This window comes from Malania oleifera, chromosome 4 (assembly GCF_029873635.1).
Source record: "Malania oleifera isolate guangnan ecotype guangnan chromosome 4, ASM2987363v1, whole genome shotgun sequence".
In the NCBI taxonomy this organism is placed as follows: Eukaryota; Viridiplantae; Streptophyta; class Magnoliopsida; order Santalales; family Ximeniaceae; genus Malania; species Malania oleifera.
In genome coordinates this window covers 68,826,278-68,839,089 of record NC_080420.1, presented here as the reverse complement: position 1 = coordinate 68,839,089, position 12,812 = coordinate 68,826,278, and the positions used below count along the sequence as shown (strand labels likewise).

Genomic DNA, 12,812 nt, shown 5'->3' with positions numbered 1-12,812 from the left:
AAGATACCATCGTTCCAAGGAAAAAACGATCCTGAAGCATACTTGGAATGGGAGAAGAAAGTGGAGTTAATTTTTGAGTGCCACAACTACTCCGAGGAGAAAAAGGTAAAACTCGCTGCCATTGAGTTTACTGACTATGCTATTATATGGTGGGATCAACTTGTGACAAACAAGAGAAGAAACCATGAGAGGTCTATTGAGACGTGGAAGGAAATAAAAATGTGAGGCATTGAGGCTTTGTTTCTTCTTGGTTCTTTTGAAGAACTTTTCGAACTTATCGGGATTTCCCGTGGCGTTCATTATTGACTTATCAAACGGCTTTCCACCACCGTTTGTGGCGTCTTCCTTATACCAAGGTTCGTGTTTCGCTCTAAACAATGGGTTGAGGTCAAATATACCAAAGTTCTTGTTTGTCGTAAACAACGGGTCGAGGTCTACCATTCATATCTATCCAAAAAATCTGAATTTTAGCTTTCTTGGGCAACCATTCCAATATTGGTTGTTGGGTCTCAACGCGTGTCGATTGAGGTTCACATCATTTGCTTTCACCAATGACTTATCAAACGGCTTTCCACCACCGTTTGTGGCGTCTTCCTTATACCAAGGTTCGTGTTTCGCTCTAAACAATGGGTTGAGGTCCTATATACCAAAGTTCTTGTTTGTCGTAAACAACGGGTCGAGGTCTACCATTCATATCTATCCAAAAATCTGAATTTTAGCTTTCTTGGGCAAGCATTCCAATATTGGTTGTTGGGTCTCAACGCGTGTCGATTGAGGTTCGCATCAATTAGGCACAATAAAAATCAATATTGTGTAAAAGAAAGATAAATTATTCATTAATCTATTTTTCTTTCTATTTTTTTCCTAAAAAAAGTCAAACAAAAAAAAAAAACGTGAGATACCGCTTGATATCATTTTCATAGAAAAATAAAACAAAATAAAAAACATAGACTAAAAAAAATTTTATAATTTTTTATTTAATATTTTCTAAACTAATTCAAATTTAAAACTAAATTAAATATAAGAATTACAAAATAATTTTAGAAAATGAGTCATTTTTCTCACTAGATCAAATAACAAGTAAAAAATATGACTTAAATTCGAAAACAGGAAAGAATACAAATATGTCATTGTAGGAAATAAAGATTAATGTGTAGTTACTATACTTTAAAACTCATCTTTCAGTGGTTAAAAAACAATGAATTGAAAAAAAAAAAAAATTTAAAAATATTTTCTTAGATTTTTTTCTATTTTTTTAAAGTTTTTGAAAATTTTAATTTTTTATTATTAAAGAATATGTACATAGATTAATTTCACAAAAGTAAACTCTGATTTTTAAAATATAGTGCCAACAAGGTGTTACAACAATTAAAGAGCTTTTTTGTCACTGTAATAATTGACAAAAATTAAAATAAACATACAAACATATTCATTTTCTTTCACCATACTACAATTAAAATATAAAACTAAAAACAAATAACTTAACAAACAACCATTAAATTTTTCAATATTTCCTCCTTATTTTATGAAATCCTAATAGAACTAAGCCTTTGTTACAATTAAGGATTTTGTGAGACTAAAAGAAAATAAAAAATAAAAATAAGATTAAAATCAATTCTCCCTTATATATTTTTTTTCTAACTCAAATAGAATTAAAATGAATTTTGTAAATATAATAGAAACTTTAAAAAAATTAAAAGTTAATGACATGTAAAGTAAAATTTTGTCATTTGATTTTCTAAATACTTTTTTCTTTGACTACGGAGTAAGAAAAATCAAATTCCTTTAACTTTTCATTTTTTTATTCAAACATTTCAGTATGATTGGTTTGCAAAAATATTCATTCCTAAGAATATAAACAAAATTTGATAAGTAGATGTCATGTACAAATATAATACTAGAGGAAAAAAGAAAAAAATACTAATTTAAAAACTTTTGTTATACTATTCAAAGAATTGGGATACAAATAAACATTCTCAAAATAAAATTTAAGAATAGTTATTCCTCTACTATTTTATATTATGAACTCATAAATTTTTGTTGATAGCACATTTTTAAAAAAAAATACAAAGATTATATTTAATTTATAGATTAATTCTTGATAATAAAACTATTATAAAATAAAAATATGACGATCAATATTTATAATAAAAAATAAATAAATAATAATTATTATCTAAGTTTAGAAGCACTGTTATTATTCGATTCAATACTTTGACAAGATAGTGCGGGTTGCGAGAGTACCTCTAATGAGATCAGATGTTTAAACCCTCCCGGGTTCGATTCTGTTCCTAGATTCCTGAAATTACCTCCCTTTGTAGTTGTGAGGTCGGCTTCAAGGGGCGGGGAATTAGTAACGTGAACCGTAAAACGGACACGTGGAACTTGGTGCGTAATCCAAAAAAAAAAAAAAGCACACAAATTTTTACATTTTAAGCTATTAAATTTATACAAACTATTATATATTTAAGAATTAGATATTGCTCCAACCACACGCAATCAACAGTGTCTGCCCGGTATGCAGAAAAGGTACAATCCCATCCGTCAAAAAGAAAACACTAAGCGGCTCAGATTGCTCATTGCCAACAGTACAATGGGAAAGTCAATTTCACTGCGTATTCTAGGATTTCTACAATGGGAAAAATTGCCACGCTCGATGGCAGAGCGTGAGACTTGGAAGAAGCACAGTTGAAATTTTTTTTACAGCTAAAGGCTAAAGCGCCGATCTTAGATAGACCTTGTCGGTGGGTCCCCTTCCTTTTGACCGAAAGTCAAATCTTTCCTCCCACTAAGTCTCCTTCTCATCATATACTGATTCTAGTACACAGGAACCGTATATGTATGTATGCGTCCACCAGCATCACTCCAATTTTTTTCTTTTCTGCCTTATTCCGCATCCCAGGTTCCCTCCTTTACGATTTTATAAAACACAAAAACAGCTTCTTTTTCAAAAGTTTACCTTCTGCTTTGCAACAAGAAATTCTCATCATAGTAAGCACTCTTTCTCTCTCTAAACACTCTCCTGATCTCTGTTTCTGCAATCTATTTTATCTGAAACATTCCCTTCCCTCCCCCCCCCCCCCTCTCTCTCTCTCTCTAACATCTGTACTCGTACAACTTGTTTCTGCAATGGAGAGCAGTAGCTCAACTCATCTTTTCTTTCATCGTGTTCTAACACTCCTCTTCATGGAGCTTTTACTGGTTTTGACTGCAGCCGAGCAAGGTGGAACTGATGCAGATGGACTTCTTCTATTCAAAAAGATGATTCAGAAGGACCCCAATGGGGTTTTGTCTGGATGGCAGCTCGATAACAATCCATGCACCTGGAAGGGAGTTTCATGCTCTCTAGATGGAAGAGTGACTCAACTCGATCTTAGTGCTCGTGATCTTGTTGGGGAAATCTCTTTTAATCCCCTGGCTTCTCTTGATATGTTGTCTGCTTTAAATCTGTCTGCTAATTCATTTACTATAAATTCAACATCTTTGCGTCAACTTCCATATGGATTGAAGCAGCTTGAACTATCTTCTAGTGGACTTGCAGGTTTGGTTCCAGAGGATTTATTCTCAAAGTGCCCCAATCTTGTTCAAGTGAATCTTTCTCACAACAATCTGACTGGTTTCCTGCCTGAAAATCTCTTGGTGAAAACCGATAATCTGCAGGCTCTTGACCTGTCTTTTAACAATCTAACAGGGTCAATTTCGAAACTGATTTTTCCAAGTTCCTTGACTTCCTTGGCTCAGCTTGATCTGTCTGGAAACCAAATTACAGACACCATTCCTATCTCACTTTCAAACTGCACAAATCTCAAAACCCTGAATTTATCATTCAATTTGCTGACAGGAGGTATACCAGGATCTTTGGGTGAACTCAGCAGTCTCCAGAGATTGGACCTCTCTCATAATCATCTTACCGGTCGAATCCCTCCCGACTTGGCAAATGCATGCAACTCACTACTAGAACTCAAGCTTTCCTACAACAACATTTCTGGGCCAATACCCTCCTTTTCCCTGTGCTCTTGGTTACAAATTATTGATTTGTCCAACAACAATCTATCAGGGTCTTTTCCAGATTCCATGTTTCAGAGCCTCGCCTCATTAGAGACCTTGCTGCTGACCAATAATTTTATTTCTGGACCATTCCCTGCTTCCATTTCATATTGTAGTAGACTGCGAATTGTTGATCTAAGTTCCAACAAGCTTTCTGGAACCCTCCCACCAGACATATGTCCAGGAGCTTCCTCACTAGAACAGCTAAGAATCCCAGATAATCTCATTCGGGGAGAAATCCCAGCTGAACTATCACAGTGTTCAAGCCTGAAGACAATTGATTTCAGCTTAAATTACATCAATGGCTCAATTCCAGCAGAGCTTGGCAGGCTTGAGAATCTTGAGCAACTGATAGCCTGGTTCAATGGGTTGGAAGGTAAAATCCCTGCAGAGATGGGGAACTGCAAGAATCTGAAGGATCTTATTCTCAATAATAACTTTCTTAGTGGTGAAATTCCAATTGAATTGTTCAAGAGCAGTAACCTTGAATGGATATCCCTCACGAGTAATGCCCTCACAGGCAAAATCCCACCTGAATTTGGCCTTCTGACAAGGCTGGCCGTTCTGCAACTTGCAAATAATAGCTTCAGTGGTCAGATACCGAGAGAGCTAGCAAACTGCAGCAGTTTGGTTTGGTTAGACCTCAACAGCAATAGGCTAACCGGGGAGATCCCACCACGACTTGGAAGGCAGCTCGGGGAGAAGGCATTGAGTGCAATTCCTTCAGGGAACACTTTGGTTTTTGTACGAAACGTTGGAAATTCATGTAAAGGAGTTGGAGGCCTGTTGGAATTTGCCGGAATCCGTCCAGAAAGGTTGTTGCAGATACCAACGTTAAAAAGTTGTGATTTCACAAGAATGTATTCTGGTCCAGTTCTTAGCCTCTTTACACAGTACCAGACTTTGGAGTATCTTGATCTTTCGTACAATGAGCTTCGTGGTAAAATACCAGATGAAATGGGGGAAATGGTGGCCTTACAAGTTCTTGTGTTAGCCCGTAACCAGCTATCTGGAGAGATCCCATCAACCCTTGGCCAGCTCAGGAATTTAGGGGTTTTTGATGCATCGCACAACAGACTACAGGGTCAGATCCCAGACTCATTTTCAAATTTGTCTTTTTTGGTACAAATTGATCTCTCCAATAATGAATTAACTGGGCAAATTCCTGCAAGGGGGCAACTCAGCACACTTCCAGCAAGTCAATTCGCAAACAACCCAGGACTCTGTGGGGTTCCCCTGCCTAAATGCCAGAATGACAACAACCAGCCAGCAGCAAATCCAAACGGGGATGGAGGCAAAGGAGGCAGAAAGCCTGCAGCTGCATCATGGGCTAATAGCATTGTCTTGGGGATTCTCATTTCTGTTGCTTCTGTATGCATTTTGATTGTGTGGGTAATTGCAATGCATGCAAGGCGAAAGGAAGCAGAGGAAGCCAAAATGCTTAATAGCTTACAAGCATCCCATGCGGCAACAACATGGAAAATTGACAGGGAGAAAGAACCATTGAGCATTAATGTGGCAACTTTTCAAAGGCAACTAAGGAAACTTAAATTTTCACAGCTTATAGAGGCAACCAATGGCTTCTCAGCAGCAAGCCTTATTGGTTGTGGTGGATTTGGGGAAGTGTTTAAAGCCACATTGAAGGATGGGTCGAGTGTTGCTATAAAGAAGCTCATACGATTAAGCTGCCAAGGAGATCGAGAATTCATGGCCGAGATGGAAACTCTAGGGAAGATCAAGCATAGGAATCTTGTTCCCCTATTGGGTTATTGCAAAGTTGGTGAAGAGAGACTCCTTGTTTATGAATTCATGGAGTTTGGAAGCCTAGAAGAGATGCTCCATGGGAGAACAAAGACTCAAGATCGACGTATTCTAACATGGGAGGAAAGGAAAAAGATTGCAAGAGGGGCAGCCAAAGGACTATGTTTCCTACACCACAATTGCATTCCACATATCATACACCGTGACATGAAATCGAGTAATGTGCTACTAGACCATGAAATGGAAGCCAGAGTTTCAGATTTTGGTATGGCAAGGCTCATAAGTGCACTTGACACGCATCTAAGTGTAAGTACACTCGCAGGAACGCCTGGTTATGTCCCTCCCGAGTACTACCAAAGCTTCCGGTGCACTGCAAAAGGAGATGTCTACTCATTTGGAGTCATACTCTTGGAATTGTTAACTGGAAAACGGCCTACTGATAAGGATGATTTTGGGGATACAAACTTGGTGGGTTGGGTGAAAATGAAGGTCGGGGAAGGGAAAAGAATGGAAGTGATAGATCCAGAGCTGCTTTTGGTGGCTAAAGGAACAGATGAATCAGAAGTGGAAGAAGTTAAAGAGATGGTGAGATATTTAGACATAACAATGCAATGTGTTGAAGATTTCCCTTCCAAGAGGCTTAACATGTTGCGGGTGGTCGCCATGTTAAGGGAGCTGATGCCTGAATCTGTCAATGGGAACAACAGTGGTTGAGCCAGAGTATTGTTTATTGATTATGGTTAGTGTAAGAGCATAAGTGTATCGTTATGGTGTTAAGAATTCCTTTTATCTACTTTTCTATTATTTTCTCCTTCTCGTGCTTTGTGAATACAGCATAACAGTTGAGTATGCCAAAATGCTATGGTTTAAAATAGATTCAAACAATGCAGAATCATAGTTGTAAGAACTGGTCCGAGAAAAATTAACAACAAACAAACTACATGTCAAACTGTAAATTCAGTTGGTCGAAGGCAGCAATAAACAAGAAAACAAAAATTGGGTAAGGCACTGCTAGGCGCTTTATCAAACGCGACAAACAGAGCAATGAGAGAATTTAGAACTAGTATAGAATGCTAAAAATTAGAAGACGGTTGAAAATAGATACAATAGGAATTTTAGGCTATTTGGACTAGTAAGGATTTAATACTATGTTTTGTATAAATCCATAGGAATTCATATTCAAGGTCCCAAATATATGCTCACAAATGTAAGGAACAAATCAAATCTAAAAATTAATAAGAAAAATATTTTCTAATTTTCTTTATAAATTAATAAAATTAGAAAATTAAAGAGTCTTTTTTTTTTTTTTAAATTATTTCAAAATTTTAAAATGAAAAATAAAAAATAAAAAATAAAACTGTCTCTACAAATTAATAAGTCTAAAAATTTTATTTTAAAAAAAAATATTTACTGAAAAATTTTCTAATTTTTTAAATTCTTAAAAAATAAAAAAGAAAAATAAAAATTACAACTAAATAGGTCTCCATTATTTTTTATTTTTAGGAAATAGTGAGAGTACGGGGATGTTACACGTTTAAATATTCTTTGAAAATTTTTAAAGTTAGATTATTTTGTTAAATTACTTCTGTATTCATTGTTTGTAAATCTTGTAACTAAAAGACAACATGTAAAAAATATTAAGCATTTAGGAAGAATAAGGGAAAAAGATGCAAGATAAAAGCTGCTCCTTGTTGAGAATATTTTTAATCCATAAAATCTAATAACTCAAGATCTTTATGTTATTCAATCAAGAAAACTAAACGCTGAATAAATACCTGAATCCATATATATATATATGTCTGATTTGATTGTCCAACAGCATTTAGCGAAGAGTTTTGATCTTACACAATCAAATCCATAAGTGTCTCACTTGTATTCTTTTCTTTAGATGGGAAAAAGAAAGAATGTGAAACTGTTTTAATCTGACTTGATGACCATAACTCTATTAGGTTTTTCTTATATACCAGGTTATTTTAGAAGTCGATTACTCTTAAATTAACTCAGTATTGAGTTTCTACACATTACAAAACTCATACCCAATAAATGTTAAAATAACTCAATAATATAATTGTTTTTAAATATGTGAGCCTACAATAGGAAATTAAAATTTCCTAACACTCCTTACTCTCTTAATTAATAGTAAGTAATTAGAAATAAATATTAAAAATAACATGAGTTTTGTAATTGGTAGCAAAATTAATGGGAAATAAACTCCCCGAGGTACCACGCCATCTTGGTTAACTAGCTTGTCAAGGTACAAAGTAACCTAGGTTAACTCAAAATATAATCACAACATCCCAACCCAAGGTAATTACCTATTGTTAACAATCGAGCCCCAATAGAAAAAAAACTCCATAACTTAATCCTTTAAAATAATGACTGATATAATTTAATGTGCATATCAGTGACACAACATCCAACATAAGGTGATTAGTGTTTACACTAAACTAGGATGACTCGTTTAGTTTTCAATAAGTTTGGTGGCCAGATTAAAAAATAAGTAAATATAGATAGCTAAATAATTAATTATCCAAGTCATAATTTTTATTTTAGAAAACTGGAGTCACAACTTAATTTTAGTTTTGAAAGGAAAAATAAAGTAAATCCTTTTAAAGAGTTTCACGTTTGAGAGTATTATTGTTAGTGTTGACTTTTGGAGTCTGATCCTGTTTTGATTATGACAAACCATTTATATTTTATGTGTGTATTTAGCATTTGAATGAGTCTATCATTCAACACACACATAAGGGGACTGAACATGAAAGCTAATGAAGGACTTAAAACTCATACTCTTGGCATAATCCATGGGAAAATGAAGAACAAAATAAGAAGAAAACATATTTTTTATTTGTAATTGCATGTAGAAATGTTTGTAATAATGCATGACTTGCATGATATGATTTGTTGAATTAGGTGTAATCCCAAGAGGGGAGGTGAATTGGGTTGCTGACTTTTTGAGTCAGATCCCTAATTTTATGCTGACAAAGCACAAGTATCTTATGTGTGCACTTAGTATATGAACAAGTCTACATGTATGCACGGATATAAGATATAAGAGAAATGGAAGCCAAGACTGATCTTCAAGCCTACATATAACTTGGTGCATTCCATAAAGAGATGAGCAAAAGAAGAAGACATTTATTTCTTGTTGTATTGCATTTAATTTTTATATATTTGGTCTGTAATAATGCATGCTTCTGCATGATATGTTTTGAATGTTCAGAAAGACCATAGACTAACCATAGGGACCGAACGTATCTTAGGGCACCCTTTGGTCGACCGACGCCAGCTTTTTGGGATTATCTCAAAACGGCCCTTGAAAAAACCTTAGTGAAACTTTAGGTCCCAACACTCATGCACACATATCATATAATATATAGGAGTGTTAAATATGTGCTTAAATTGAATAATATAGGAAAAACAGAGAGAGCTCGGGCGACCGAACCCCAGGTGTTCAAAACACCTCGGGCGCCTGAACTGCTGGAAAGTCAGCAGTTTGACCACCAGTCTTCGAGCGACCGAACCGAAAATGGCCATATCTCCCTTGGGCGACCGAACACTTAGAAGGTTACTTTTCACTTTCCTCAGGCGCATGAACTTCACGTTCAAAATGGCTTCGGGCGACCAAACTTTGCACTGGGCACCCGAATCGTGTGCCAAAACTTTCTGACTTTGGTATAGCCAACCGAACCCAAACTCGAGCGACTGAACTTTTTAAAATGGCTTTTTTAGATGAGTCTATTTGGGCGGCCGAACCCTGGGTCGGGCACCTGAATCGCATGGGTTAATTTATTTTTACTGAGGTTATTTTTAATTAAACATCGTTAATCTTTTTATAAAATGACCTCCATGTCCCTAACGGTCATAATTTTCAGAAAATCTATAAATACTCCCTTATTTGCTTTGATTAGTAACTTTGATTAACATAAATTTTCTCTCTATTCCTTGGTTAATCAAAGTTCCCCCAAAATGCCTTTTATTGTTTAAATTACTCTTTTGGGGCAAAATATTTTTATACAAATCTCTCCATCTCTTTTTCATGCATTTATTTCAAAATCGTTTTATTGAGGAAAGTAATTTATTTAGGGCATTCTAACTGTTTTTACTCTCACATACCTTTCATCTTTGAAATATATTTTTGAGAGTATTTTTAGGGTTTCTCCCCAGTTATTTCTTGGTAAATATATTTTAGGAGAAAATCAATTATTGCACAAATGTTTTCTTGAGCCCAACTCCTAGATTCTCCAAGTAGTTTTCATTTGCATAAATCTTTGTTGGAGAACATATTCCTCATATTTCAGACACATATATTATTTGTGCAAAAATCATCAAAAGAGCAAAACCCTAGGTTCTCCTATATTGTTATTGAAATATCTTTTTGGAGAAAATATTTTATTAGGGTTTAAATATAGTTAAACATCCTTACTCCTATGAGCATTATTTCATATCATTGGAGTGTGTATTTTCATGAGCTTATTGTGTACATTTCAGCTTGTATTTTTAGAAGCACTTTAATGTACAAAATGGTTTTTATTGTAACTATTGGGTTCAGCCCGTCGGTTCAGCCCGAAATTGAACTGGGGAGTCTTAGCCCTGCAAGTGAGACTAGTTCGACTCAGCCTAGTAATTGAGTTAGAGTTTTCCTCGCCCCATAAGGAGAGGATGTAATCGGTGCCGCTCCACCCGTTTAAGTGGGCTTAGTGGAATTCTTGGGGGGTATGCCCAAGGCGAGGATGTAGGCTGGTTTAGCCGAACCTCGATAACAAATCTGGTGTCACTCTCTCCTTATCTTATTTAAGTTACTGCACTCTAATTTCCGCATGTGTATGCTTTCATTTATCATTATTATTTGCATGCTCACCTCTATTTCAAATGAGATATGTTTCACGTGTATGACTACTTTTATTGTTTTATTAATTTACTTACACATGTGAAAATGAGATATGACATGTGGTGAATCAGCATAAATGTTTAATTTAGTCGAAAATGTTTTAAAAACCCAATTCACCCCCCCTTTTAGGATCACACCAATTCCAACATGGGTATTTAAAAATTCTTTGACACTTATTTACCACTTAAACCCTTCTTATATATTTACCAATGAATTCTTGTTACTCAATTACTTATGTGCAAGGCTATCAAACCTATACATGCAATATAAACAATTTAAATGCAGTACTGAAAGTAAAGAGTAAAGGGAAGAGAGAAGACAAACACAGTTTTTACGAGGTTCAGCCGACTTGGCCTACGTCCTCGCCTTGAGCAACCACTCATGGATTTCACTAAATCCCTGCTCCTTATATTGGGACGGAGCTTCCCTTACAATTTGCTGCTTATAAGAGGCTCAACTCCCTCCTACTCCGCTGCTTACAAGAGATACAACTCTATCCTTAAACACCGGTTCACACACCGAACTGTGTATACAATAAAATTTGAAAAACAACACTAAAAAATGCTTCTAACAAAAGCTTGTGAGTACAAATCAAATTCCTAACACATTAACATATGATTAAACTTGAAGCTCAGAATGTATGAAAACGATACAATCGTTTTATGTATGATATGCTATAACACACAAAACCCTTTTTTTCAAAAACTCCCAAGTAAAGAAATATTTGAAATTCTTTGGAGTATATTAGGGTTCTAGTTCACTTTGTAAAGATGCACAAATATATCTAACGTGAACTTGATAAAAGCATTATCTTGAATATTTTATCAATTTATATCAAAAAGCTTTCTATCAAATATTTAATCACAACCCCATCTTCGTAATATGTAAATATATACGATATGTAATTCAAAGATCAAAATACTGAGTATAAGATTTTCCAAACAAAATATCCCTCAATAAAATAGATATTTATGAATACCATGGATATATATTCAAGTGTTTTAATATATCTAAAATATGAATCCTTTAACTGAATACACACTTGAATCAAACCATTCAATCAATCACACAACCTTAATCAAGTAATGATCTTGTTTAAAAAATAAATATTTAAATGTATATACACATTCAAGATCAACCTTTTAATACTTAATAAAAAATAGATTTTTCAATAATAAGCTTTATAAACACTATATATATGCTCTTGAATCAAAAACAAATCAACCAAAAGGTAAACAACCTTCTCAAGTAATGATATTTTCAAAAGCAATTTTTATATGTATGTGCACACTTAAGATCAAACTTTTCTAATGATAATCATAAACAAGTAATGAGATGAGAAGTTCTTGAAAATAATAACTTGAATGATCAAACCTCAATACTATAATGAAATAAATTGAATGAATGAATTCCCTTTGATTTCCGGAGTAGATTTGCCCAAAGAAGATGAATGTAGAATGAAGTGCAGGCAATTAGCTCAAGTTTCTCTATGTTCTTGCAATAAGATGTGTTCTTCTCTTGTTGTGTGTCTTAGCCTCTTTCTAGGGTTTAGATATTCAGTATATATAGTGTCTTACCCTTCGGATTGATCTCAATCATTGGATCAAAGAAATAGCTAGCGAGTTCATTTAATAAAAATAAAAATTTTAAGTTTCCCACAGGTTCAGGCGCTTGAGGTTGAATGCCCAAGCTACCGAAGTTCCTTGGTCCTTTGAAAAATAAACTTGGAATGCAGGGTCCGAAACCTAAAGAGGGGAGTTTAGGCTCCTAAAGCTAGGTCAGGTGACTGAAAAGCCTCTACCAACTTGCTGTGTTTCCCATTAATTCTTCAGGTTACCGAACTTAATCTTCAGGCTACTGAGGGTGAGTTCAGGCTACCGAAGTCCCCTTTTTCTCAATTTTTTTTTTAAATTTAAAAATATGTTTTACTTTCTTTCTTAGCTCTTTTATAAAGCATATTTTCCATGATTTTAAAAGCATTTCTAAGTCCATCAAAGTCCCCTAATGATATACATGAAAATGCATGAATCCTAAAATCATTCTAAGTTATGTTGAGCCTCAAATTAAATCATATGAAAATGTAAATACATAAGATTCAAATACCCATTCCCAA

At 34.7% G+C, this 12,812-nt stretch overlaps 1 protein-coding gene across 1 annotated transcript; it reads left to right on the top strand.

Annotated features, from left to right (window-relative positions):
• Nucleotides 1-2,959: 2,959 nt before the first annotated feature.
• On the top strand, nucleotides 2,960-6,665 carry LOC131153527 (serine/threonine-protein kinase BRI1-like 2). The gene is made up of 2 exons (XM_058105876.1): nucleotides 2,960-2,991; nucleotides 3,193-6,665. The coding sequence occupies exon 2, from the start codon at nucleotides 3,262-3,264 to the stop codon at nucleotides 6,520-6,522; it is 3,261 nt and encodes a 1,086-aa protein (XP_057961859.1). The 5' UTR covers nucleotides 2,960-2,991; nucleotides 3,193-3,261; the 3' UTR covers nucleotides 6,523-6,665.
• Nucleotides 6,666-12,812: the final 6,147 nt, after the last annotated feature.